This window comes from Melanostigma gelatinosum (genome assembly GCF_949748355.1).
Source record: "Melanostigma gelatinosum genome assembly, chromosome: 12".
In the NCBI taxonomy this organism is placed as follows: Eukaryota; Metazoa; Chordata; class Actinopteri; order Perciformes; family Zoarcidae; genus Melanostigma; species Melanostigma gelatinosum.
Window position 1 is genome coordinate 22,895,582 of NC_136645.1, and position 27,670 is coordinate 22,923,251.

Consider the following 27,670-nt stretch of genomic DNA (forward strand, 5'->3'; position numbering starts at 1 on the left):
CAGTTCTTGTAAAAGCAACTTTTGGTCAACAGACAGTTCTTATAAAAGCAACTTTTGGTCTACAGACAGTTCTTATAAAAGCAACTTTTGGTCTACAGACAGTTGCTGTAAAAGCAACTTTTGTTCTACAGACGCTATAAAAGCAACTTTTGGTCTACAGACAGTTGCTGTAAAAGCAACTTTTGGTCTACAGACAGTTGCTGTAAAAGCAACTTTTGTTCTACAGACGCTATAAAAGCAACTTTTGGTCTATAGATAGTTCTGATAAATGCAACTTTTGATCGACAGACATTTTGTGCTTGTGCAGGTTTGAATGTTGATAAGTCATCAGTGTGTCTGATATCATGCAGGTTGTTGATGATGGGTCTTCACGACAGTGTTAAGAGAAATCATAGGCTGCCTGAGTGCTGGAGATAATTTCATGATTGTGCCTAATCAGTTGAGTCTGCCTGTATGTGTCCTTACTAATGTCTCTCACATGATTATTAAGATAACTACATATTGGTAATATCAATACGAAGATGATTGTTCATCAGGACCATTGGTATTAATATTCTTGATTCATTGAATCCTAAAAATAGAAGTGTTGCACCTCCTGTCAGAGTGGGTCATCGGTGCTCTGCGTGAAGTGTTCCCCGGAGCGCAGGCCGTAGTGCACGGTGTCTTTCTGGGCTGCAGCCCAGGCCATCTGCAGGCTGGAGAAGCGAGCGGCCCAGTGGCCCCGAGGGTCCACAGTCACCACCCCGCCCAGCCCACCAACTCTGGACTTCATGTAGGCCAGGCCTAAATCACTGGCGGCCTCCACCGACTGACCTGAGAACAGAGGAGAGAAGAAATAATGAGGTTACTGTTTAGGATGAAGTGTTCATCCAGAAGTCAGTGAAACATGAAGAACAAATCACCTTCTCCGTGACACCATGTCCCACTGCAGAAATACTGTGTGTGTGTGTGTGTGTGTGTGTGTGTGTGTGTGTGTGTGTGCGCGTGTGTATGTGTTACCTTGCTCCATGTGGAACAGGATGAGTCTGGCTAGAGTAACCTTCATGATGGCTTCTCCGTAGCCTGTAGTTGACACTGCTCCCACCTGGTTGTCAGCATAACCTCCACTCCCTGCAGCCAGCGACATTTCAATAATAAAATAAAATAAAATAATTGAATTTCAAGTTTTTTACTTTTAGTTTCATTGTGACTTTAAGGCAGGTGTGGGAAAAAAAACTGTCAGCTATTGTGATCAATTGGGTGAATAGGACAAAATAATAAAGTTTATTTACAACTTTTTTTCCCTCTAAAATAATTTGCAAATGTGAAGATGTAAGAAATAAAGTAAACGAGGGCACAGTTTAACAGTTTAATGCCTAAAGCCTTCTTTGCAAAAGACGACGGAGCGGCAGTTATTAAAAGGATGCAATTGCACATCTGGGTCACTAGATGGGAGAGTCATGCTTCAGCTGCTGGTCTTTTGAAATACATTGTGGCGCTTTAACACTTATTCTACAGCTATAATTCAATCTGGCCTCAATACTGTAATATCCCATACTGAAGTTTGTTTGCAATGCTGCCATTGTTATAGAAAAGCAGCAGCAATAGACGTCTACTTCACAGCTTACAGCACACTGAGGTTCACGCAACGGACAGAAGATGACGTAGCCACAAATAGATACATGTTAAAAAGAGTTGTGTCTTTCTCTTACATGCTTCCGAAACAAAAGTTAAAAATCTCTACTCGTCCTCTCAAAAGTCGCTCTGGAGTCTGGCAACAGCAGGGTTATGAGTGTGAGCCAGTCGGCGCGGTGTCTCCGACATCACTTGTATAAATTGGTCTGATCACACTGGTCGTCAACTGGAAGCCCCTTTTGATCCAAAAGGAACGCGCGTTTCATTATGTTTCTACAAAAGAATCAAAGGTTGCCCCGTGCAACGGGTGTCAAGAGAGCTCTCTCTCTCTCTCTCTCTCTCTCTCTCTCGCTCTCTCTCATATGTGAGGACTGACCTATGCAGGGCGTGCCTCCCACCCGTCCCTCCATCTTCTTCAGCATCCCCCCGGTGGAGGTCGCACAGGCTATGTTGCCCTCGCCGTCGACTGCCACGGCTCCGACCGTGCCCATCTTCCTCCTACACAACAACACATATGGGAACAGAAGAATCAACTCTGACTTTCTTCCTCTTTTCTCCTCGTTAAAGGTTTTGTTTTGGGGGAGTTCTTCCTGTAATTGCGGCAGTGTATGGCTGATTGCGTGCAGCGCAATGTCTCAGGGAGACATCGATTCAAATTTAGAAAGTGCACAAAATATCGCCATTTCCTCCGGGACCGAGTTCGTGCAAGGCGTACACTATAAAACGCAGATCGGCAGAGATCTTTTCCAGACGTGGTTTGTGTGCGAGTAATTGCAGAATTGCGGCAGTGTATGGTTGATTGCGTGCAGCGCAATGTCTCAGGGAGACATCAATTATTGTTTCAAATGTTTTAAATCTCCTTTACTTTTGCCTTTATGCTTTTAATGGTTTCATGTGAAGCACTTTGAATTACCTTGTTGTTGAAATGTGCTGTACAAATAAACTTGCCTTGCCTGTAAGGATCCTGGGACAGAGGATGTGTACTGATTGTAAAGCCCTCTGAGGCAAATTTTGGGCGATACAACATAAATTTAATTGAATTAACCAAGTTAGAACTAGTTAAAAACACCTTTTTTCTTGCTTTGCTCGGCCTTTCTTCTTCTTTTTCCTCCTCTCTGCTTGTAGGCGTAAAAAGCAGCTGTGAAATGTTCAGAGCTTGGCAGGGAGTTGCAGCAATAACAATGAATTTCAATGATGACCGAGAGTCAAAGCAAAATAATAAATAAAAAAAGAATGGGCCTGGTAGCCCACTACAACGCTGCCTTATCCCTCAGTCTCAACTCTCTCGCCCCCATCAAAACCCGGACTGTTTCCTTCACCCGCCCTGCCCCCTGGTTCACTTCCGAACTCCGCAGCATGAAGGCCTCTGGTCGCCAGCTGGAGAGGCTTTCTAAAAAAACTGGCCTCACGGTCCACCTCCTGGCCTTTCATGACCATGTGGAAACCTACAAGGAAGCTCTCTCTCAGGCCAAAACAGTATACTACTCTCGTTTGATCGGTGCCCAGCAAAGCAACCCTCGATCATTGTTCTCCACCATCAACCGCCTACTCCGCCCCATTGACGCCCCCCATCCCTCTGGTGCTCCCGATCTCTGCTCCAAATTCCTCGACTTCTTCCAGGCGAAAGTCGACTCCATCCACCAGCAGCTCCTGACACCAGCCCCTCCCCCTCCACCCGCACTTCAGCCACCTGGCAACGCCCCCTCAGCGCCGCACCTCTCCCTTTGTGACCTCTCCTCCTTCTCCCCTGTGGATGCTCCCCAACTGGCCAAGTTGGTCAGCTCGGCCAAGACGTCCACCTGCTCCCTGGACCCCATGCCTACAGCCCTGGTCAAGGACTGCTTACCCACCCTCTGCCCCTACATGGTGGACATCATCAACGCTTCTTTGGCATCTGGTATTGTCCCTACCAGCTTCAAAACTGCCTCAGTCACCCCCATCCTCAAAAAGCCTGGCCTGGACATTGATGACCTCCACAACCACCGGCCGATCTCCAACCTCCCCTTCCTCAGTAAGACTCTGGAAAGAGTAGTCGCCGGCCAACTCCATCTCCACATGTCCAACCATGAGCTCTATGAGCCCCTCCAATCCGGCTTCAGACTCCAACACAGCACGGAGACTGCCCTCATTAAGATCATCAACGATCTCCTCATTGCTGCTGACTCTGGCCGCCTCAGCATCCTCATCCTCCTGGACCTCTCTGCAGCATTTGACACTGTCTCCCATACCATCCTCCTCAACCGCCTATCTGACCTTCTAGGGGTCACTGGCACCGCCCTCTCCTGGTTTTCATCCTACCTCCATAACAGGGAACAGTTTGTTTCCATCAACGGCTCTATTTCCCCCCTAGCCCCAGTCAATCATGGCGTGCCCCAAGGCTCTGTGCTTGGCCCCCTCCTCTTCACCATCTACATGCTCCCCCTCGGCAAGATCATCCGCCATCAAGGACTGAACTTCCACTGCTATGCTGATGACACTCAAATCTATCTCAGTACTACTCCATCCTCCCAGTTCCCCCCTCAGTCCCTTGTCAACTGCCTGCATGAAATAAAAACCTGGATGTAATCAAATCTCCTCAAACTCAACACCAAGAAGACAGAGCTCATGGTTGTGGCACCCAAGGCGCTGCTCCGGAAGGTTGGTGACTTCATCCTCGAGGTTGACGGCTGCTCCATCTCCCCATCTCCTGAAGTCCGGAGATCCTGACACCAGGATGACACCTGGGTGTCATCCTGGTGTCATTCGGGGTACCCAACAAAACCCTGGACAGGCTCCAGTATGTACAAAACTCTGCCGCCAGGGTTCTCACGCACACAAAGCCCTGGCAGCACATCACCCCCACCCTCATCAACCTCCACTGGCTCCCGGTCAAGTCCCGCATCTCATACAAGATCCTCCTCCTCACCTACAAGTCCCTCCATGCCCATGCCCCCCAGTACCTATCGGACCTCCTCCGCCCACATGCCCCTCCCCGGAACCTGCGGTCTTCAGACTCTGGCCTGCTTGCCACCACCCGCACCAAACTGCGAACCTTCGGGGACAGAGCTTTCAGTGTGGCAGCCCCCACCCTCTGGAACTCTCTCCCTGCGGTGATCCGCAACATCTCCACTCTGGACGCCTTCAAAAGGGCCCTCAAGTCCCATCTGTTCGCCAAGGCTTTCGGCCCCTAGTTTACTTGTTCTGTTTTTCTGACTGTTTGTCTAAACTATTTTTGTCTAAACTGTTACTCTTGTAAAGCGGCCTTGGGTCCCCTGAAAGGCGATATATAAATTAAAGTTATTATTATTATTATTAAACCTGTGCAAACATCCATAGAAGCTCCTCAAACTACGACAGCTGCAAAATCAAAATTGCCATTGTTGATTCGGGAGCTCGTGTGCTCCAAAGATTCCTCACTTTCCAATAAATATTCACTCAAGAGGTTGTGAGGCATGAGGAGTGTATTTAGTTACGTCCAGGGGAATCTGTGGGGGCTCTTAGTTCAGCCCCCACCCCCACCTCGATTGGGAAAACCTGCCATCATTGAGGATGTTCCCGTCCCTTAAATGTGCCTCAGAGGAGACGAGGAGAGAGGAGTTTCCAGCGAGGAACCCCGGGTGTATCCTATCCTAGTTTCTTCAATCACAATCTGCTCGGTATTTGGTCAGCTGGTCTGAAGAGACAGTTAAAGGATTGATTGCTGTGCAGTGTTTTTTTAAATGACTTGCAGTACTAATCAACAGCAGGGAAGGGGATTGTGCAGCAGGGCTGGTTTGAGTTTCTATCAACGTCAGGACGTGTTTTATGCCGAGTCACCACTGGAATCACTTGCGACTGCTGTGAATCCAAAAAACGCTCCGTCAACAAACAAAGAGGTCACACGTGTTTCGTCTCACATTTGGCACTCCACGGGGTCGGCGTCGAGTGCCAGGTTCTTTGTCCAGCGCATGCGGGAGTACTCGGTGATGAGGGACTCGGGGGGCACCTCGGGGACACCCATGGACCGGGCGAACCGATTGGCCCCCTCTGACGTCAGACACACATGACTCGTCTGAAATAGAGTATCAAAATGTCCCTCCATGAAACACATCTAGAAACTATTACAGAAGCTATTTGTTCTTGGAAAGCATGAGGTGTGTTTCAAGGTCACTTTTTAAACTGATACTTTTTAAGCATGTTTTCTCTGTCATCCCTGATCTAAATGTACGCACCTTGTACATAACCAGTCTTGCTAGCTGGATGGGGTTGGCTATGTTGCGGACAGCAGACACGGCACCACTGCCCAGTGCTTTCCCATCCATCACAAAGGCGTCCATCTCCACCTCCCCTTTGGCGTTCAGCACCGACCCACACCCTGGAAGTTAAGAGACGATTTGAAAGGGTCCAGCCTCTGGGGACAAAGAATCGCTTGTGCACAGAGGAGACATTTGGCCTACAGCTAGAGCTGCAGGACAGCTCATGAAGTACCTAAGATGTATGTGATCCAGTTGGGTCTAGTATAGTTGTTGCATTGTCTGGCTATGGAGAGACTTACACATATAGTTGAAGGGAAAGTTAAAAGGGCTCATTCAGGAAAATTCTGGAGGGGAAAGATTTTGCTGACACAATTTTTGACTCTTTACATGACTCCAATGGATTTCAAACTAATCAGTCAATATGTGGTTGAAGTGTAGACTTTCAGCTTTATGGATAAATCAAAAATATTACATGAACCGTTATGGAATTATGGCCATTTTTATACAGCCCCCCACATTTTCAGAGGCTCAAAAGTAATTGGACAATTGTCTGATAAACGGTTTCATGGCCAGGTGTGGCCTGTTGTCACTATTTCATGACAGATGATGCCGACAATAGGATTCAAAATGTTAAATTAGCATTTGGTAGCTGGTCCTTGGAACTCTCAGCATGCGGACCAGAAAGGTGTCGATGCAAGTGAAGTGGGCCATTATTTGGCTGAAAACACGAAACAAACCTATCAGTCAGATAGCAGAAACATTAGGATTGACCAAATCCTACCAAAAACAGTTTGGTACATTTTTAAAAAGAAGGAACGCACAGGCAAGCTCACCAACACCAAAAAGCCCTGAAGACCACAGAAGACATCTAAAGTGGTTGGTTGCAGAATTCTTACCTTGGTGAAGAAAAACCCTTCATAACATCTACCGAAGTCAAGAACAGTCTGGAGGAGGTAAGCGTGTCATTGTCAAAGTCTACGATCTTCATGAATCTAAATACAGAGGGTTTCCAACAAGGTGCAAACCACTGGTACACAGTAAATTCCCCAGTGTCAAATATGCATTGTCAAAGTATATGGACTCTTTCAGAGTTATTACAACAACGGCAAGAGTAATTACTACCAATTTATCGGCCAGTGTTGGTGAAAATAATCAGAGTTAAACTTTTCAGTGTATAATATACAGTGTCAAAGTACATTGACTATTTCAGAGTTATTACAACAACAGCAAGAGTAAAACGCGTGTGTACAAGTGTTGATGTCATTGTTCACTTGTACTCTGGAAAGAACTCTGTACTCTGGTAAGTTCCGCCCCCCTCCTTCTCCTTTCAAACGGATCAGGAGTTTCACCGTGCCGCCATCTTGCACTTCTCGACAGCCTGTGGTAAGTTTCTCTAAATCACTTATGAAACCAAATTTTGGCATTTCAGCAGAAAAGAATGATTCGAACAACTTAATATTGTAGTTCAACATACACTCCAGTTGTTTTTGTGTCTTGAAATACCGAATAGCAGAGGGCTAACCTGACCGAGTTTTAAGCTAACGTTAGCTCACATGTGCTCGTACATTAAGTTAGCTAGGCTAACTAGCTGACATCAAACTCCACAATGTGGGCAAGAGAGGTCAATGTGGAGGACTGACAGTGTTGTATTGTTTTCAATGTCGATAGATGACAGTAAAATAGCAAATACTGCGTGTGTGGGGAGTTGTTATATTATCAAACCTTCCCTTTGAGTGCATGGGCCCTCATAGGATTCACTTTAAAGCCAATTAGTTTAATTTAATAGTTTATTTTCTGTCTGTTAAACTGAATCAGCACTTTTCAAAGTAACGTGAGCGTTATATATTGCTGTCTACGTTTACATTCAGTCGTTTTTAATGTGTTTGACGAAAGCTAGTTCGTGTTACAGTTAACTTCAGTGTCTCAGAATGAATTGTGTTGTAGGTCAAAATGCCATTTCACTTTTGCTGTTTTTACAGATACCATCATGTTGTTTAAAACAAAAATCATCGTTTCACAGTTGGAAAAATCTGCATTGGCCAAGAAACCTGGTAGAGACCAGACCATAATGTCACGGAACACAACCGGACGAAAGGTGACTGAAGCTCTGAGGTAATTTAGATATCTCTTCTTCAAGCACATCTGTTCTTCTACGCTTGTGGGAAAAATATATATATTTATTTTAGGGCTGTACTCAACTCAGAACTTTGTCTCTCAAATCAGATTTGGCTGTTCAATACGAAGATACAAATTTTGCCATGCAGTCATTTGTATTTTCCTAAGGATGATTTTTCTGCATTTACTGTGGTTAAAATAGAGTTATTGTTATTCAACTTAGAGACAACTTTCTATCATCTGCCAAGATACTAATAAATTCCAACCAAGACCTTGACAATAGAGTCATGAGGGCTGTCACTTTAAAATATTGTATCTGTAACTGTATGTTTTAATACCAAATTTGAGTGCAGTTCGATTTACACCATGAGCAGATAAATTGAAATAAAGGTAGAAATCTGAGAATCTCTCAAATGTATTTCAAACACCTGCTGGTATAGAAGACTATCTGTGGCAAACCAAAAATCCAATATTAAATCTAACTGCAGTCAAATTTGATATGACATGTAGTCCATTTCCCAGTTTTCCCAGCAGATAATCAGAATATTTAAAGCCAAAATAACATCCCAACTCTTTCAGTGGCCAATCAGATTTTTGTTTGAATTGCTTGGTAGATTGCAGATGATAGCGCAGTTTGTTCGAAGGTGAAAAGGTCTTGTACTCGGATGTGTGTATCCTCTAAATGCACTGTAAACACACATATTTCAGTATTTACAGACATTGTTAAGATTGTACTATTCTAAATATATCATGACTTTTAAGAACAATGTTGCTTTTCCATCTTTGAAACTGAAAGTGAAGTTTAATTGTTGCACAATGTAGCACAAATTGGAATTACACTTTCATCTCTAAACTGATAATGAAAAATTGTATGCAAACTAAATGTTTTTTATTTTTAATAAATTGTTATTAAGATATGGATATAATGGTGTTTGTTATTTTTTCCCCTGCAAACATTTTTAGTTTTATTGTTTGAAGTGTTAGCTGACATGGTAAAGTAGAAAATGCAAAACTCATAAAAGTGTTCTGTTGTGAGTTAAAAAGGAGTAAATTGAAAATAAGGTGTTGGGTAAGAATTACACTAAGGGAGTAAATATGTTTTAACACTGGCAGGAGTCAGTTAAAAATCAACACTGTATTTGGAGTAATTTCTTAATCAACACTTAGTGTCAAGTAGGTCCAACACTCATGAAGAGTAAATTCATCAGAGTTAATTCTGATTAACACTCAAAAATACCTAGTGTCAAATTGAAATAACACTACAAGTGTTATTTACATCAGTGGTTCTCAACTGGTCTGGCTGCGGGACCCACCATCACCCCTTAATGACAAGCCGGGACCCTAATTATATATATAATTTGGGTATATCTATATTCAAGAAGTCTAGTGGTAGTAACGTCTCTGTGTAGTAAACAACTGTCAAATCAAATAAAGAAAGTACACATCAATTATATTTTAACAAATATTATTGTCATTTTTCAAATTTAACTGGATGGATTATAAATAATACATAGAAATACATGAATAAATGTTCTTCTCAATTCAAGTAAAATAACGGCTGGATTAAAAAGTAAATTACTTAACGAAATGAATCTTAGCAAAATAATTTTCACTGAATATTTTATTTACACCCTCCAGCTTTAAATTCAGTTCATTCAGGATGAAGTGAAAAAGCCATAATATTATATTTTTCTCATCTTCTAAAAAGAGAAATTAGTGTTTGACTGGACAGACTCATAGAGGTGAATTATTCAGAGTCGAATGACTCTGGTCTCTCTGGCCATTTCTCTCTTTTGGAGATCGTCCTATGATTTGACTTTCACGACTCACACCTCAATAAACAGTCCTGCTCTGCTCTCTGTATCCTCGTCTCTCCCCGTGTGTCACGGTGTGTGTACATCTCACTCGAGTCAGGAAACTTGTCATAATACACATGTTTGATTGGCTGAGCTTGTAATGATAGAAAATGTTTTAACCTCCTGTCATATTTTCTGTGAGACATATTGCTGTTTAGAAAGTTCATTTGTACAGGCGTCTGGATGTCTGAACACATTGACCTATTTGGTCTAGGTCAAAGGTCACTTTTCTATCTTAGTCGGGACAAACAGCCGACGTGTTCTTTCTCTATATCAGCTGCTTCTGGTTAGACTAAACATTTCTGCCTTAGTCTCCTGTGTTTTATCTGTTCCTCTCTGCCGGCCGGTATAAATGCCTTGTTTTGATTCTGTGTCATTTAGAGCATATTCACAGTTCACTGCAATACGTGGTTGTGTTTTGTGTTCTCTGTTTGCAAACATTAAATAATAATGAAACTTTGATCATTCATCAAGACTCTGTTTTTATGTTAGACACTTTGGATAAAACCAACTTCACTCCTGAACTTGTTAAGGAAATATTCCACAACAAGCTCCATCACGTGATGTGATTCACAACGCATTGGTCGGTGTTTTTCCTGCACCGCTGAACAAGTGCCGTAAACGCTGGAATAATTCCGCTGCATAAAAAATGCCCTTCAAATTAAAAAAAATTTTGTCAGGCAAACCCACTGAAAACGGGCCCGCGACCCACTTTTGGGTCGCGACCCACCAGTTGAGAATCATCATAGTGTCAAACTTGAGTAACACTTCTCAGTGTAGTGTAGTGTAAAATATTAACTCTAACCAGAGTTAAATTGACTCTAAAAATGTAACACTATGTCCACTGTGACTTTAACACTCTGTAGATAGGGACCATATGTTCACTGAATCAGTGTTAAAATCGACTCTTTAAGCGTTTCATTGACACTGCCGATTTTACTGTGTAACACTGAAGAACAGGAAGGCCCGATTAGACTTCAACAGAAAACATCTGAAAAAGACTGACCAGATGAAACCAAGATTAACTTGTACCAGAATGATGGGAAGAGAAAAGTGTGGAGAAGGAAAGGAACGGCTCATGATGCCAATTGAACTGGGTCACTGGTGTTCATTGGTGATGTCACAGCTGATAGAAGCAGCAGGATGAGTTCTGAGGTGTGTAGGGCTAAACTATCTGCTCAGATTCAGACTACAAAACTGATTGGACGGCGCTTCACAGTGCAAATGGATTATGACCTAAAAGATAATGTGAATACAACCCAAGAGCTTCTTATGGCAAAGAAATGGAATATTCTTCAATTGGCGAAGTCAGTCACCTGATTTCAACCCAAGTGAGCAGGCTTTTCACTTACTTAAGATACAACTAATGGCAGAAAGACCCACACACAGGCAGCAGCTGAAGGAGGCTGCAGTAAAAGGTCTGGCAAAGCATCTCAAGGGAGGAAACTCATCGTTTTTGGTGATGTTTATGGAGCCAGACTTCAGGCAATCATGGACTGCAAAGGATTTTCCTCCAAGTATTAAAAATAATGATTATATTCACAATTATGTTAGTTTGTCCAAAAATGTGGGTGGCTGTGTAAAAATAGCTGTAATTCCTAAACAGTTAATGTGATTTGTTTTGTTTTATTCATTGAATTAAAGCTGAAAGTTGACACTTCAACCACATGTTGACTGATTAGCTTCAAATCCATTGGAGTCGTGTAATGAGGCAAAATTAGAGAAATTGTGTCGCAGTCCAAATACTTATGGCCCAGACTGTATATGTTTGACAACAATCTGTCCATTGCATTTATTGTGTACACGTTTTGCCTGATGGTGGTGCTACTTAGTTAATCCGTTCCTGAAACAGAAAAACACTCCTCAGAGCTCAACTCAACTCTTGAACAAGCCACCAATGTAAAAGTGCCTAAAAACACCAATAGCAAATAGCCACATCTTGTTTTGGTTGGCCAAAACAAGATGTGGCTATTTGTAAAAAGGGAAGCAGCACCTCAACACTCTGCCACGTCAACACTCTGCCACGTGAACACTCTGCCACGTCAACTAATTGCAGGTAACAGTAACGACTTTTGTAGAGGTGTAAAAAAAGTTTTTTAAAATGTATTGCTATGTGTTTTTCTTTTAATTCAAAAGTATGACAACAATTAATTATTATACATTATTATCATACACTTAAGCAATAGGATAGAATAGCACTCCATGAACATGAAAACAAATACAAAAAAAGATGAAATATGTATCGAACAAGTGCAAAACGTTCAGACTTTGATACGAGGAAGAAAAGCGACATTACGTATGTTTCAAATGTTTTTACGTTACCTGCGTTGAAGGAGGGGTTGTTCTCCAGCTGGCTCACAGCCTCCACCACGGCGTCCATGCTGCTGCCTCCTCCCCGGAGGACTGCGTACCCGGCTCGGGCCGCCGAGCACACCCCCGACATGGACTTTTCGGACCGCTCCTTCGGGATATGACCCGCCCCTCCGTGGACCACCACCACTGGAAACATGTCAATCACCTGTGGAGGAAATGAGTGGAGCTTGAGAAATGATTTAATCATATTAAATTGTGTGGGACTTCTTCACCGGAGACCATAGGAGAGACAGCGAGATCTGCGGAGCTGAGGGGGTGGAGCCACATTTCCTGAGAACACCGGTTGGTGTTACGACAGATCAGCTTCCATAAATCAGTTTTATGTATGTATTTAATGTATGATAATGTCGCACAGCAAAGATGAACCTGATCCCATTCTGCGCTTTAGGTGTTGGCTTGTGTTTCGACAGCACCATCTAGTGCAGGGGTGCGGGTAGATCGCATGCCATTCAAAAACAATTTGATTTGCTCATGGCATTTGCCACTTGATTTTCTAACACACGGGTCACCACGTATGCGCTTCTGCAAAACTCCGGCGAGCTAATTAGTTAGCCTTCCAATGTATTTCTACTGAAGAAGCTAAAGCTGTAGCGCCTTGATTTGGGAAACTTCCAAAACCTGGCGTCAGAGCTGGCGACTCAGCGGAAAGCGTGTGTGTAACTTGACAGCGCGCGCTACACAGAGCAGGTTGACAAGTGTCTGTCAGAGTTTGACAAACGCTTTCCAGACTTTGCTTTACTCGAGCCAGTTGCTACACTTATGTGCTGCACATTTGGGGAAGATATTGAGGTTGATTTACTCGCATCAAAAATGTCAACGCTGTTTCACCTGAACTCGTCTGGAGTAGAGGATGAGATGTTGACACTGCAAGCTGACATTCAGCTGAAGTCCAGGGCTCATGGACAGTTTCCTCACAGAGGAAAAGTCCCCAAACATGAGGACATGCGATACCTTCTTGACTGCATTATTCAGCTCTACTCATTTATGTGAGTCAGCCTTTTCCCACATGAAGAACATTAAGTCCAAACACCGTTCCACCATGACTGATGATCATTTGAAGTCTGCTTGAGGCGGATACCAGCAGCTACTGTCCGGATTGTGCCATCTTGAAAAATTGCGGCCATATTGAATTTGTATTAGCACCATTGAATTTCTTGTGTCAAAATACATACATTTTGATGTCTAGATTATTAAAATATGTCCAGCCATTCAATTTCTGCACTGAAAAACCTATTCACATTTTCGGCGACGGCCATCTTGAAAAATCTTGGATTCTCAGGTGGATACCGGGCTTTTCTGAAAGAGTAGTTCCGAGTAGGGGTGTAACGATACGCGTATTCGTATTGAACCGTTCGGTACGAGGCTCACGGTTCGGTACGCATGACGAACCGAATACGTTTGAATAAAAAAATTTTAAATAAAAAATAACATTTTTAAAAACCTTTATTTAACCAGGTAGTCCCATTGAGATTAAAAATCTCTTTTGCAAGATGTAAGTAACAATACAAGATGTAAGCAAGATGTAAGTAACAATACTACATAACATTAAGGAGCAGTTTTTGTTTTTTATGCTTATGTGTTGCTAAGAAGACACCCCAGAAGATGAGTCACTCAGGTATAGTTCCATCATTGTTCAAAGTCAAAGAATAACTTCATGATGTTAGTTGTAATGAATAAATATATTTTAAAATCAAGTACATTTCTCTGCCATTTATAGTTTTCTACTGTACCGAAACGTACCGAACCGTGGCTCCACTGTATCGTACCCAACCCAACCGTGGATTTTGTGAACCGTTACGCCCCTAGTTCCTCGGCATTATTCATGCCAAATTTGGTGCTTGTATCACCAAGTGAAAGATTGTAATGGAATATTGACTTAATCTGCCGCACTAAGAGGGAAACGCATGCAGTCAGAGCTCTACACATCAGTGCACCTCCACACACAGGCTTTATGAGTGAATGAAGCATGGAAGTCACAATGGTCAGGGATTAGAAGGCATTTATTGTCAACAATCAGTGTTTTCTTAACGCAAAGCTTCAGCAGCGATTCACTAATACTGGCTCTGGTTCAAACGTTGGTAGTGATGGCGCCGCTTCACAGACAGTTCAGATAAATCACATGGATGCTCCGTTCTTATCACAAATAATACGGATTATTATTACACAAGATGAAGATATGATCAAACAAGAAACACAAGTCTTCTATTATAGAGGAAATATTTTTGTCAAAAGGTCATTTGAAAATCACACTTGCAATAAAAACATCTATTATTCATTTTATTTGAAAAAGCTTTCTGGTGTAAAAAAAACCCCAAAATGTTTCGATTCATTCATCTATTTTTAACAGTAGAACATTTTCAATTTCAATACTTCTCTAGTTGTCCAGGTATGACAGTTTAAAGACTTTTGGGGGGAAATTATAGATGGACCTCGAGTTCTACTTGATTGCAGAGAATTAAAAATGATTTTAAAACGTAGGGAAAATATGATTTCTCCTCAGTTGGGCTGACATTTTGTCTCCAAAGCTGTTGCCTATATGGCTGATTTTGATTCAAACTTTAAAGAACGTTTAGAACTTTTGGTCGACAGACTGTTCTTATAAAAGCAACTTTTGGTCTACAGACAGTTCTTGTAAAAGCAACTTTTGGTCTACAGACAGTTGCTGTAAAAGCAACTTTTGGTCTACAGACAGTTCTTGTAAAAACAACTTTTGGTCTACAGACAGTTCTTGTAAAAACAACTTTTGGTCTACAGACAGTTCTTGTAAAAACAACTGTTGGTCTACAGACAGTTCTAGTAAAAGCAACTTTTGGTCTACAGACAGTTCTTGTAAAAGCAACTTTTGGTCTACAGACAGTTCTTGTAAAAGCAACTTTTGGTCTACAGACAGTTCTTGTAAAAGCAACTTTTGGTCTACAGACAGTTCTTATAAAAGCAACTTTTGGTCTACAGACAGTTCTTGTAAAAGCAACTTTTGGTCTACAGACAGTTCTTATAAAAGCAACTTTTGGTCTACAGACAGTTGCTGTAAAAGCAACTTTTGGTCTATAGACAGTTCTTATAAAAGCAACTTTTGGTCTACAGACAGTTCTTGTAAAAGCAACTTTTGGTCTACAGACAGTTCTTATAAAAGCAACTTTTGGTCTACAGACAGTTCTTGTAAAAGCAACTTTTGGTCTACAGACAGTTCTTATAAAAGCAACTTTTGGTCTACAGACAGTTGCTGTAAAAGCAACTTTTGGTCTATAGACAGTTCTTATAAAAGCAACTTTTGGTCTACAGACAGTTCTTGTAAAAGCAACTTTTGGTCTACAGACAGTTCTTGTAAAAGCAACTTTTGGTCTATAGACAGTTCTTATAAAAGCAACTTTTGGTCTACAGACAGTTCTTGTAAAAGCAACTTTTGGTCTACAGACAGTTCTTATAAAATCAACTTTTGGTCTACAGACAGTTCTTGTAAAAGCAACTTTTGGTCTACAGACAGTTCTTATAAAAGCAACTTTTGGTCTACAGACAGTTGCTATAAAAGCAACTTTTGGTCTATAGACAGTTCTTATAAAAGCAACTTTTGGTCTACAGACAGTTCTTGTAAAAGCAACTTTTGGTCTACAGACAGTTGTTGTAAAAGCAACTTTTGGTCTACAGACAGTTGCTGTAAAAGCAACTTTTGGTCTACAGACAGTTCTTATAAAAGCAACTTTTGGTCTATAGACAGTTCTTATAAAAGCAACTTTTGGTCTATAGACAGTTCTTATAAAAGCAACTTTTGGTCTACAGACAGTTGCTGTAAAAGCAACTTTTGTTCTACAGACGCTATAAAAGCAACTTTTGGTCTACAGACAGTTCTTGTAAAAGCAACTTTTGGTCTACAGACAGTTGCTGTAAAAGCAACTTTTGTTCTACAGACGCTATAAAAGCAACTTTTGGTCTACAGACAGTTCTTATAAAAGCAACTTTTGGTCTATAGACAGTTCTTATAAAAGCAACTTTTGGTCTACAGACAGTTGCTGTAAAAGCAACTTTTGTTCTACAGACGCTATAAAAGCAACTTTTGGTCTATAGATAGTTCTGATAAATGCAATTTTTGATCGACAGACATTTTGTGCTTGTGCAGGTTTGAATGTTGATAAGTCACCAGTGTGTCTGATATCATGCAGGTTGTTGATGATGGGTCTTCACGACAGTGTTAAGAGAAATCATAGGCTGCCTGAGTGCTGGAGATAATTTCATGATTGTGCCTAATCAGTTGAGTCTGCCTGTATGTGTCCTTACTAATGTCTCTCACATGATTATTAAGATAACTACATATTGGTAATATCAATACGAAGATGATTGTTCATCAGGACCATTGGTATTAATATTCTTGATTCATTGAATCCTAAAAATAGAAGTGTTGCACCTCCTGTCAGAGTGGGTCATCGGTGCTCTGCGTGAAGTGTTCCCCGGAGCGCAGGCCGTAGTGCACGGTGTCTTTCTGGGCTGCAGCCCAGGCCATCTGCAGGCTGGAGAAGCGAGCGGCCCAGTGGCCCCGAGGGTCCACAGTCACCACCCCGCCCAGCCCACCAACTCTGGACTTCATGTAGGCCAGGCCTAAATCACTGGCGGCCTCCACCGACTGACCTGAGAACAGAGGAGAGAAGAAATAATGAGGTTACTGTTTAGGATGAAGTGTTCATCCAGAAGTCAGTGAAACATGAAGAACAAATCACCTTCTCCGTGACACCATGTCCCACTGCAGAAATACTGTGTGTGTGTGTGTGTGTGTGTGTGTGTGTGTGTGTGTGTGTGTGTGTGTGCGCGTGTGTATGTGTTACCTTGCTCCATGTGGAACAGGATGAGTCTGGCTAGAGTAACCTTCATGATGGCTTCTCCGTAGCCTGTAGTTGACACTGCTCCCACCTGGTTGTCAGCATAACCTCCACTCCCTGCAGCCAGCGACATTTCAATAATAAAATAAAATAAAATAATTGAATTTCAAGTTTTTTACTTTTAGTTTCATTGTGACTTTAAGGCAGGTGTGGGAAAAAACTGTCAGCTATTGTGATCAATTGGGTGAATAGGACAAAATAATAAAGTTTATTTACAACTTTTTTTCCCTCTAAAGTAATTTGCAAATGTGAAGATGTAAGAAATAAAGTAAACGAGGGCACAGTTTAACAGTTTAATGCCTAAAGCCTTCTTTGCAAAAGACGACGGAGCGGCAGTTATTAAAAGGATGCAATTGCACATCTGGGTCACTAGATGGGAGAGTCATGCTTCAGCTGCTGGTCTTTTGAAATACATTGTGGCGCTTTAACACTTATTCTACAGCTATAATTCAATCTGGCCTCAATACTGTAATATCCCATACTGAAGTTTGTTTGCAATGCTGCCATTGTTATAGAAAAGCAGCAGCAATAGACGTCTACTTCACAGCTTACAGCACACTGAGGTTCACGCAACGGACAGAAGATGACGTAGCCACAAATAGATACATGTTAAAAAGAGTTGTGTCTTTCTCTTACATGCTTCCGAAACAAAAGTTAAAAATCTCTACTCGTCCTCTCAAAAGTCGCTCTGGAGTCTGGCAACAGCAGGGTTATGAGTGTGAGCCAGTCGGCGCGGTGTCTCCGACATCACTTGTATAAATTGGTCTGATCACACTGGTCGTCAACTGGAAGCCCCTTTTGATCCAAAAGGAACGTGCGTTTCATTATGTTTCTACAAAAGAATCAAAGGTTGCCCCGTGCAACGGGTGTCAAGAGAGCTCTCTCTCTCTCTCTCTCTCATATGTGAGGACTGACCTATGCAGGGCGTGTCGCCCACCCGTCCCTCCATCTTGTTCAGCATCCCCCCGGTGGAGGTCGCACAGGCTATGTTGCCCTCGCCGTCGACTGCCACGGCTCCGACCGTGCCCATCTTCCCCCTACACAACAACACATACGGGAACAGAAGAATCAACTCTGACTTTCTTCCTCTTTTCTCCTCGTTAAAGGTTTTGTTTTGGGGGAGTTCTTCCTGTAATTGCGGCAGTGTATGGCTGATTGCGTGCAGCGCAATGTCTCAGGGAGACATCGATTCAAATTTAGAAAGTGCACAAAATATCGCCATTTCCTCCGGGACCGAGTTCGTGCAAGGCGTACACTATAAAACGCAGATCGGCAGAGATCTTTTCCAGACGTGGTTTGTGTGCGAGTAATTGCAGAATTGCGGCAGTGTATGGTTGATTGCGTGCAGCGTAATGTCTCAGGGAGACATCAATTATTGTTTCAATGTATGTTTTAAATCTCCTTTACTTTTGCCTTTATGCTTTTAATGGTTTCATGTGAAGCACTTTGAATTACCTTGTTGTTGAAATGTGCTGTACAAATAAACTTGCCTTGCCTTGCCTGTAAGGGTCCTGGGACAGAGGATGTGTACTGATTGTAAAGCCCTCTGAGGCAAATTTTGGGCGATACAACATAAATTTAATTGAATTAACCAAGTTAGAACCAGTTAAAAACACCTTTTTTCTTGCTTTGCTCGGCCTTTCTTCTTCTTTTTCCTCCTCTCTGCTTGTAGGCGTAAAAAGCAGCTGTGAAATGTTCAGAGCTTGGCAGGGAGTTGCAGCAATAACAATGAATTTCAATGATGACCGAGAGTCAAAGCAAAATAATAAATAAAAAAAGAAACCTGTGCAAACATCCATAGAAGCTCCTCAAACTACGACAGCTGCAAAATCAAAATTGCCATTGTTGATTCGGGAGCTCGTGTGCTCCAAAGATTCCTCACTTTCCAATAAATATTCACTCAAGAGGTTGTGAGGCATGAGGAGTGTATTTAGTTACGTCCAGGGGAATCTGTGGGGGCTCTTAGTTCAGCCCCCACCCCCACCTCGATTGGGAAAACCTGCCATCATTGAGGATGTTCCCGTCCCTTAAATGTGCCTCAGAGGAGACGAGGAGAGAGGAGTTTCCAGCGAGGAACCCCGGGTGTATCCTATCCTAGTTTCTTCAATCACAATCTGCTCGGTATTTGGTCAGCTGGTCTGAAGAGACAGTTAAAGGATTGATTGCTGTGCAGTGTTTTTTTAAATGACTTGCAGTACTAATCAACAGCAGGGAAGGGGATTGTGCAGCAGGGCTGGTTTGAGTTTCTATCAACGTCAGGACGTGTTTTATGCCGAGTCACCACTGGAATCACTTGCGACTGCTGTGAATCCAAAAAACGCTCCGTCAACAAACAAAGAGGTCACACGTGTTTCGTCTCACATTTGGCACTCCACGGGGTCGGCGTCGAGTGCCAGGTTCTTTGTCCAGCGCATGCGGGAGTACTCGGTGATGAGGGACTCGGGGGGCACCTCGGGGACACCCATGGACCGGGCGAACCGATTGGCCCCCTCTGACGTCAGACACACATGACTCGTCTGAAATAGAGTATCAAAATGTCCCTCCATGAAACACATCTAGAAACTATTACAGAAGCTATTTGTTCTTGGAAAGCATGAGGTGTGTTTCAAGGTCACTTTTTAAACTGATACTTTTTAAGCATGTTTTCTCTGTCATCCCTGATCTAAATGTACGCACCTTGTACATAACCAGTCTTGCTAGCTGGATGGGGTTGGCTATGTTGCGGACAGCAGACACGGCACCACTGCCCAGTGCTTTCCCATCCATCACAAAGGCGTCCATCTCCACCTCCCCTTTGGCGTTCAGCACCGACCCACACCCTGGAAGTTAAGAGACGATTTGAAAGGGTCCAGCCTCTGGGGACAAAGAATCGCTTGTGCACAGAGGAGACATTTGGCCTACAGCTAGAGCTGCAGGACAGCTCATGAAGTACCTAAGATGTATGTGATCCAGTTGGGTCTAGTATAGTTGTTGCATTGTCTGGCTATGGAGAGACTTACACATATAGTTGAAGGGAAAGTTAAAAGGGCTCATTCAGGAAAATTCTGGAGGGGAAAGATTTTGCTGACACAATTTTTGACTCTTTACATGACTCCAATGGATTTCAAACTAATCAGTCAATATGTGGTTGAAGTGTAGACTTTCAGCTTTATGGATAAATCAAAAATATTACATGAACCGTTATGGAATTATGGCCATTTTTATACAGCCCCCCACATTTTCAGAGGCTCAAAAGTAATTGGACAATTGTCTGATAAACGGTTTCATGGCCAGGTGTGGCCTGTTGTCACTATTTCATGACAGATGATGCCGACAATAGGATTCAAAATGTTAAATTAGCATTTGGTAGCTGGTCCTTGGAACTCTCAGCATGCGGACCAGAAAGGTGTCGATGCAAGTGAAGTGGGCCATTATTTGGCTGAAAACACGAAACAAACCTATCAGTCAGATAGCAGAAACATTAGGATTGACCAAATCCTACCAAAAACAGTTTGGTACATTTTTAAAAAGAAGGAACGCACAGGCAAGCTCACCAACACCAAAAAGCCCTGAAGACCACAGAAGACATCTAAAGTGGTTGGTTGCAGAATTCTTACCTTGGTGAAGAAAAACCCTTCATAACATCTACCGAAGTCAAGAACAGTCTGGAGGAGGTAAGCGTGTCATTGTCAAAGTCTACGATCTTCATGAATCTAAATACAGAGGGTTTCCAACAAGGTGCAAACCACTGGTACACAGTAAATTCCCCAGTGTCAAATATGCATTGTCAAAGTATATGGACTCTTTCAGAGTTATTACAACAACGGCAAGAGTAATTACTACCAATTTATCGGCCAGTGTTGGTGAAAATAATCAGAGTTAAACTTTTCAGTGTATAATATACAGTGTCAAAGTACATTGACTATTTCAGAGTTATTACAACAACAGCAAGAGTAAAACGCGTGTGTACAAGTGTTGATGTCATTGTTCACTTGTACTCTGGAAAGAACTCTGTACTCTGGTAAGTTCCGCCCCCCTCCTTCTCCTTTCAAACGGATCAGGAGTTTCACCGTGCCGCCATCTTGCACTTCTCGACAGCCTGTGGTAAGTTTCTCTAAATCACTTATGAAACCAAATTTTGGCATTTCAGCAGAAAAGAATGATTCGAACAACTTAATATTGTAGTTCAACATACACTCCAGTTGTTTTTGTGTCTTGAAATACCGAATAGCAGAGGGCTAACCTGACCGAGTTTTAAGCTAACGTTAGCTCACATGTGCTCGTACATTAAGTTAGCTAGGCTAACTAGCTGACATCAAACTCCACAATGTGGGCAAGAGAGGTCAATGTGGAGGACTGACAGTGTTGTATTGTTTTCAATGTCGATAGATGACAGTAAAATAGCAAATACTGCGTGTGTGGGGAGTTGTTATATTATCAAACCTTCCCTTTGAGTGCATGGGCCCTCATAGGATTCACTTTAAAGCCAATTAGTTTAATTTAATAGTTTATTTTCTGTCTGTTAAACTGAATCAGCACTTTTCAAAGTAACGTGAGCGTTATATATTGCTGCCTACGTTTACATTCAGTCGTTTTTAATGTGTTTGACGAAAGCTAGTTCGTGTTACAGTTAACTTCAGTGTCTCAGAATGAATTGTGTTGTAGGTCAAAATGCCATTTCACTTTTGCAGTTTTTACAGATACCATCATGTTGTTTAAAACAAAAATCATCGTTTCACAGTTGGAAAAATCTGCGTTGGCCAAGAAACCTGGTAGAGACCAGACCATAATGTCACGGAACACAACCGGACGAAAGGTGACTGAAGCTCTGAGGTAATTTAGATATCTCTTCTTCAAGCACATCTGTTCTTCTACGCTTGTGGGAAAAATATATATATTTATTTTAGGGCTGTACTCAACTCAGAACTTTGTCTCTCAAATCAGATTTGGCTGTTCAATACGAAGATACAAATTTTGCCATGCAGTCATTTGTATTTTCCTAAGGATGATTTTTCTGCATTTACTGTGGTTAAAATAGAGTTATTGTTATTCAACTTAGAGACAACTTTCTATCATCTGCCAAGATACTAATGAATTCCAACCAAGACCTTTACAATAGAGTCATGAGGGCTGTCACTTTAAAATATTGTATCTGTAACTGTATGTTTTAATACCAAATTTGAGTGCAGTTCGATTTACACCATGAGCAGATAAATTGAAATAAAGGTAGAAATCTGTGAATCTCTCAAATGTATTTCAAACACCTGCTGGTATAGAAGACTATCTGTGGCAAACCAAAAATCCAATATTAAATCTAACTGCAGTCAAATTTGATATGATATGTAGTCCATTTCCCAGTTTTCCCAGCAGATAATCAGAATATTTAAAGCCAAAATAACATCCCAACTCTTTCAGTGGCCAATCAGATTTTTGTTTGAATTGCTTGGTAGATTGCAGATGATAGCGCAGTTTGTTCGAAGGTGAAAAGGTCTTGTACTCGGATGTGTGTATCCTCTAAATGCACTGTAAACACACATATTTCAGTATTTACAGACATTGTTAAGATTGTACTATTCTAAATATATCATGACTTTTAAGAACAATGTTGCTTTTCCATCTTTGAAACTGAAAGTGAAGTTTAATTGTTGCACAATGTAGCACAAATTGGAATTACACTTTCATCTCTAAACTGATAATGAAAAATTGTATGCAAACTAAATGTTTTTTATTTTTAATAAATTGTTATTAAGATATGGATATAATGGTGTTTGTTATTTTTTCCCCTGCAAACATTTTTAGTTTTATTGTTTGAAGTGTTAGCTGACATGGTAAAGTAGAAAATGCAAAACTCATAAAAGTGTTCTGTTGAAGAGTTAAAAAGGAGTAAATTGAAAATAAGGTGTTGGGTAAGAATTACACTAAGGGAGTAAATACGTTTTAACACTGGCAGGAGTCAGTTAAAAATCAACACTGTATTTGGAGTAATTTCTTAATCAACACTTAGTGTCAAGTAGGTCCAACACTCATGAAGAGTAAATTCATCAGAGTTAATTCTGATTAACACTCAAAAAGACCTAGTGTCAAATTGAAATAACACTACAAGTGTTATTTACATCAGTGGTTCTCAACTGGTCTGGCTGCGGGACCCACCATCACCCCTTAATGACAAGCCGGGACCCTAATTATATATATAATTTGGGTATATCTATATTCAAGAAGTCTAGTGGTAGTAACGTCTCTGTGTAGTAAACAACTGTCAAATCAAATAAAGAAAGTACACATCAATTATATTTTAACAAATATTATTGTCATTTTTCAAATTTAACTGGATGGATTATAAATAATACATAGAAATACATGAATAAATGTTCTTCTCAATTCAAGTAAAATAACGGCTGGATTAAAAAGTAAATTACTTAACGAAATGAATCTTAGCAAAATAATTTTCACTGAATATTTTATTTACACCCTCCAGCTTTAAATTCAGTTCATTCAGGATGAAGTGAAAAAGCCATAATATTATATTTTTCTCATCTTCTAAAAAGAGAAATTAGTGTTTGACTGGACAGACTCATAGAGGTGAATTCTTCAGAGTCGAATGACTCTGGTCTCTCTGGCCATTTCTCTCTTTTGGAGATCGTCCTATGATTTGACTTTCACGACTCACACCTCAATAAACAGTCCTGCTCTGCTCTCTGTATCCTCGTCTCTCCCCGTGTGTCACGGTGTGTGTACATCTCACTCGAGTCAGGAAACTTGTCATAATACACATGTTTGATTGGCTGAGCTTGTAATGATAGAAAATGTTTTAACCTCCTGTCATATTTTCTGTGAGACATATTGCTGTTTAGAAAGTTCATTTGTACGGGCGTCTGGATGTCTGAACACATTGACCTATTTGGTCTAGGACAAAGGTCACTTTTCTATCTTAGTCGGGACAAACAGCCGACGTGTTCTTTCTCTATATCAGCTGCTTCTGGTTAGACTAAACATTTCTGCCTTAGTCTCCTGTGTTTTATCTGTTCCTCTCTGCCGGCCGGTATAAATGCCTTGTTTTGATTCTGTGTCATTTAGAGCATATTCACAGTTCACTGCAATACGTGGTTGTGTTTTGTGTTCTCTGTTTGCAAACATTAAATAATAATGAAACTTTGATCATTCATCAAGACTCTGTTTTTATGTTAGACACTTTGGATAAAACCAACTTCACTCCTGAACTTGTTACGGAAATATTCCACAACAAGCTCCATCACGTGATGTGATTCACAACGCATTGGTCGGTGTTTTTCCTGCACCGCTGAACAAGTGCCGTAAACGCTGGAATAATTCCGCTGCATAAAAAATGCCCTTCAAATAAAAAAAAAATTTTGTCAGGCAAACCCACTGAAAACGGGCCCGCGACCCACTTTTGGGTCGCGACCCACCAGTTGAGAATCATCATAGTGTCAAACTTGAGTAACACTTCTCAGTGTAGTGTAGTGTAAAATATTAACTCTAACCAGAGTTAAATTGACTCTAAAAATGTAACACTATGTCCACTGTGACTTTAACACTCTGTAGATAGGGACCATATGTTCACTGAATCAGTGTTAAAATTGACTCTTTAAGCGTTTCATTGACACTGCCGATTTTACTGTGTAACACTGAAGAACAGGAAGGCCCGATTAGACTTCAACAGAAAACATCTGAAAAAGACTGACCAGATGAAACCAAGATTAACTTGTACCAGAATGATGGGAAGAGAAAAGTGTGGAGAAGGAAAGGAACGGCTCATGATGCCAATTGAACTGGGTCACTGGTGTTCATTGGTGATGTCACAGCTGATAGAAGCAGCAGGATGAGTTCTGAGGTGTGTAGGGCTAAACTATCTGCTCAGATTCAGACTACAAAACTGATTGGACGGCGCTTCACAGTGCAAATGGATTATGACCTAAAAGATAATGTGAATACAACCCAAGAGCTTCTTATGGCAAAGAAATGGAATATTCTTCAATTGGCGAAGTCAGTCACCTGATTTCAACCCAAGTGAGCAGGCTTTTCACTTACTTAAGATACAACTAATGGCAGAAAGACCCACACACAGGCAGCAGCTGAAGGAGGCTGCAGTAAAAGGTCTGGCAAAGCATCTCAAGGGCGGAAACTCATCGTTTTTGGTGATGTTTATGGAGCCAGACTTCAGGCAATCATGGACTGCAAAGGATTTTCCTCCAAGTATTAAAAATAATGATTATATTCACAATTATGTTAGTTTGTCCAAAAATGTGGGTGGCTGTGTAAGAATGGCTGTAATTCCTAAACAGTTAATGTGATTTGTTTTGTTTTATTCATTGAATTAAAGCTGAAAGTTGACACTTCAACCACATGTTGACTGATTAGCTTCAAATCCATTGGAGTCGTGTAATGAGGCAAAATTAGAGAAATTGTGTCGCAGTCCAAATACTTATGGCCCAGACTGTATATGTTTGACAACAATCTGTCCATTGCATTTATTGTGTACACGTTTTGCCTGATGGTGGTGCTACTTAGTTAATCCGTTCCTGAAACAGAAAAACACTCCTCAGAGCTCAACTCAACTCTTGAACAAGCCACCAATGTAAAAGTGCCTAAAAACACCAATAGCAAATAGCCACACCTTGTTTTGGTTGGCCAAAACAAGATGTGGCTATTTGTAAAAAGGGAAGCAGCACCTCAACACTCTGCCACGTCAACACTCTGCCACGTCAACACTCTGCCACGTCAACTAATTGCAGGTAACAGTAACGACTTTTGTAGAGGTGTAAAAAAAAGTTTTTTAAAATGTATTGCTATGTGTTTTTCTTTTAATTCAAAAGTATGACAACAATTAATTATTATACATTATTATCATACACTTAAGCAATAGGATAGAATAGCACTCCATGAACATGAAAACAAATACAAAAAAAGATGAAATATGTATCGAACAAGTGCAAAACGTTCAGACTTTGATACGAGGAAGAAAAGCGACATTACGTATGTTTCAAATGTTTTTACGTTACCTGCGTTGAAGGAGGGGTTGTTCTCCAGCTGGCTCACAGCCTCCACCACGGCGTCCATGCTGCTGCCTCCTCCCCGGAGGACTGCGTACCCGGCTCGGGCCGCCGAGCACACCCCCGACATGGACTTTTCGGACCGCTCCTTCGGGATATGACCCGCCCCTCCGTGGACCACCACCACTGGAAACATGTCAATCACCTGGGGAGGAAATGAGTAGAGCTTGAGAAATAATTTAATTATATTAAATTGTGTGGGACTATACGATGAAGCATGTTGTCTGGTGGCTGGTAGGGACTGTGATAAACAGCTGTTTAACAGAAACAATACCTCCGGATCAAGTGTCGCTCAGTGTATCTTAACATAAGTGGAGATGCCCCGATCAAGTGGTTTTTCGCCGACCCAGTGAGCATTTTTTGGTTCTATATATTGACTTAGACCAGTTTTGAACCTCTTCACCGGAGACCATAGATGTCTTTTAAACGTGTCTTCAACGGAACGATGCTGACCTGGATATTACACAATATTGTTTATATATTGCCATAACCCAAACAACAATGTTTTGACCATGATCGTATTAGTACAGCACATTAACTAACACACATGTCTACTGTTTACTGTTTAGGTTTACTGTTCGCAACATGCTAACGCTACATGCTAACAAGCTAGCAGCCTCGCCCGCATGATGATCATAACATGATAGTAATGGTATGGTAATGACATTTCGGTTTGCAATATTGGAATAAAGTAGTTCAAGTACTTACAGAGTACGTCGTTAGCGTGAAGCCTCGTTTATTCCGTCAGCTCGTTCACTTCCTCATCACTCAGTAAGAGCTAGCTAGCTCAAAACTTGTCGTGTTTCCAGCCTCTACCTTAGAAAAATGGAAGAGTCCGTGCACATGCGTAGTCCAGCAGTAAACACTGAGTTGTATTTTAGTGAACATATACAGACATAATGTGCCCTGCTCTCATTATGATGTCCTGGGAGCTTCTTGTTGACAGCACACAGTCTATATAGTTCCATATTTACGACTGCGGGAGGGAGGAAAGAGAAAAGGGAAAAAAGGGGGATGCGCGTCATCCTAACACACAATGATTGGTGGGAGAGAGGAGGGGGAGGGGGAGGGTGCAAACACTCTCACTGCAAAGGGTTTCATACAATACCAGAAAAGGGTTCTTCAGACTTGCATTCACTATTTCTTTCATATTACTAATGCCACTGTATTTTCACCAACTTTGACCAATTTTTTTGTCACTTTTTGTGTGTTTACTTTTTTGTTAATCTCAAAAATCTTGTTCTGTCTTTGTTCTACTATTGTTCTATTGCTCCCTGACATACTGAAATAACGGTTAAAGGTTCTCTACACAACATTCAGAGAATGGATATAGCATCAAACTAATTTGAGAGTGCTGATAACGCCGTCCGGAATGATGGAGTCATCCGCGTAGCACCCGTCCTCCGGTTCCCCCACAAGCTCTGTCAGCACTGTTGCTGTTGTTTGACCTGTTAGGCATGGCCATGTTGAGACCCGTGTGGAGGCAATGTATGTGTTCTGAATTTCAAATTTAGCACCTTTAAACTAAGCCAGACTTTAATACCGAATACCTTATTTTTTAAATTCTTATAATTCCATTAATT

At 41.5% G+C, this 27,670-nt stretch overlaps 2 protein-coding genes across 2 annotated transcripts; both read right to left on the minus strand.

The window, feature by feature from the left end:
* Window positions 1–309: 309 nt before the first annotated feature.
* Window positions 310–12,381, minus strand: LOC306785337 (isoaspartyl peptidase/L-asparaginase-like). The gene is made up of 6 exons (XM_079279680.1): window positions 12,122–12,381; window positions 5,805–5,947; window positions 5,490–5,644; window positions 1,991–2,112; window positions 1,000–1,110; window positions 310–813 (listed from the first exon to the last, which is right to left on the minus strand). The coding sequence occupies exons 1-6, from the start codon at window positions 12,357–12,359 to the stop codon at window positions 599–601; spliced, it is 984 nt and encodes a 327-aa protein (XP_079135806.1). The 5' UTR covers window positions 12,360–12,381; the 3' UTR covers window positions 310–598.
* Window positions 12,382–16,105: 3,724 nt separating this feature from the next.
* Window positions 16,106–27,039, minus strand: asrgl1 (asparaginase and isoaspartyl peptidase 1). Its single transcript, XM_079279681.1, has 7 exons — window positions 26,796–27,039; window positions 26,037–26,232; window positions 19,717–19,859; window positions 19,402–19,556; window positions 17,956–18,077; window positions 16,987–17,097; window positions 16,106–16,792 (listed from the first exon to the last, which is right to left on the minus strand). The coding sequence occupies exons 2-7, from the start codon at window positions 26,221–26,223 to the stop codon at window positions 16,578–16,580; spliced, it is 933 nt and encodes a 310-aa protein (XP_079135807.1). The 5' UTR covers window positions 26,224–26,232; window positions 26,796–27,039; the 3' UTR covers window positions 16,106–16,577.
* Between the last annotated feature and the right edge of the window lie 631 nt (window positions 27,040–27,670).

Coding starts and splice junctions, on each gene's coding strand:
- LOC306785337 (XM_079279680.1), bottom strand. CDS start 12,359: ATGATTAAATCATTTCTCAAGCTCCACTCATTTCCTCCACAGGTGATT. Junction 5,645..5,804: donor CAAGACTGGTTATGTACAAG/GTGCGTACATTT, acceptor ACTCTATTTCAG/ACGAGTCATGTGTGTCTGAC. Junction 814..999: donor CCTGTTCCACATGGAGCAAG/GTAACACATACA, acceptor CTCTGTTCTCAG/GTCAGTCGGTGGAGGCCGCC.
- asrgl1 (XM_079279681.1), bottom strand. CDS start 26,223: ATGTTTCCAGTGGTGGTGGTCCACGGAGGGGCGGGTCATATCCCGAAG. Junction 18,078..19,401: donor GACCCCGTGGAGTGCCAAAT/GTGAGACGAAAC, acceptor GTTGTTGTGTAG/GGGGAAGATGGGCACGGTCG. Junction 17,098..17,955: donor GGGCGACACGCCCTGCATAG/GTCAGTCCTCAC, acceptor CGCTGGCTGCAG/GGAGTGGAGGTTATGCTGAC.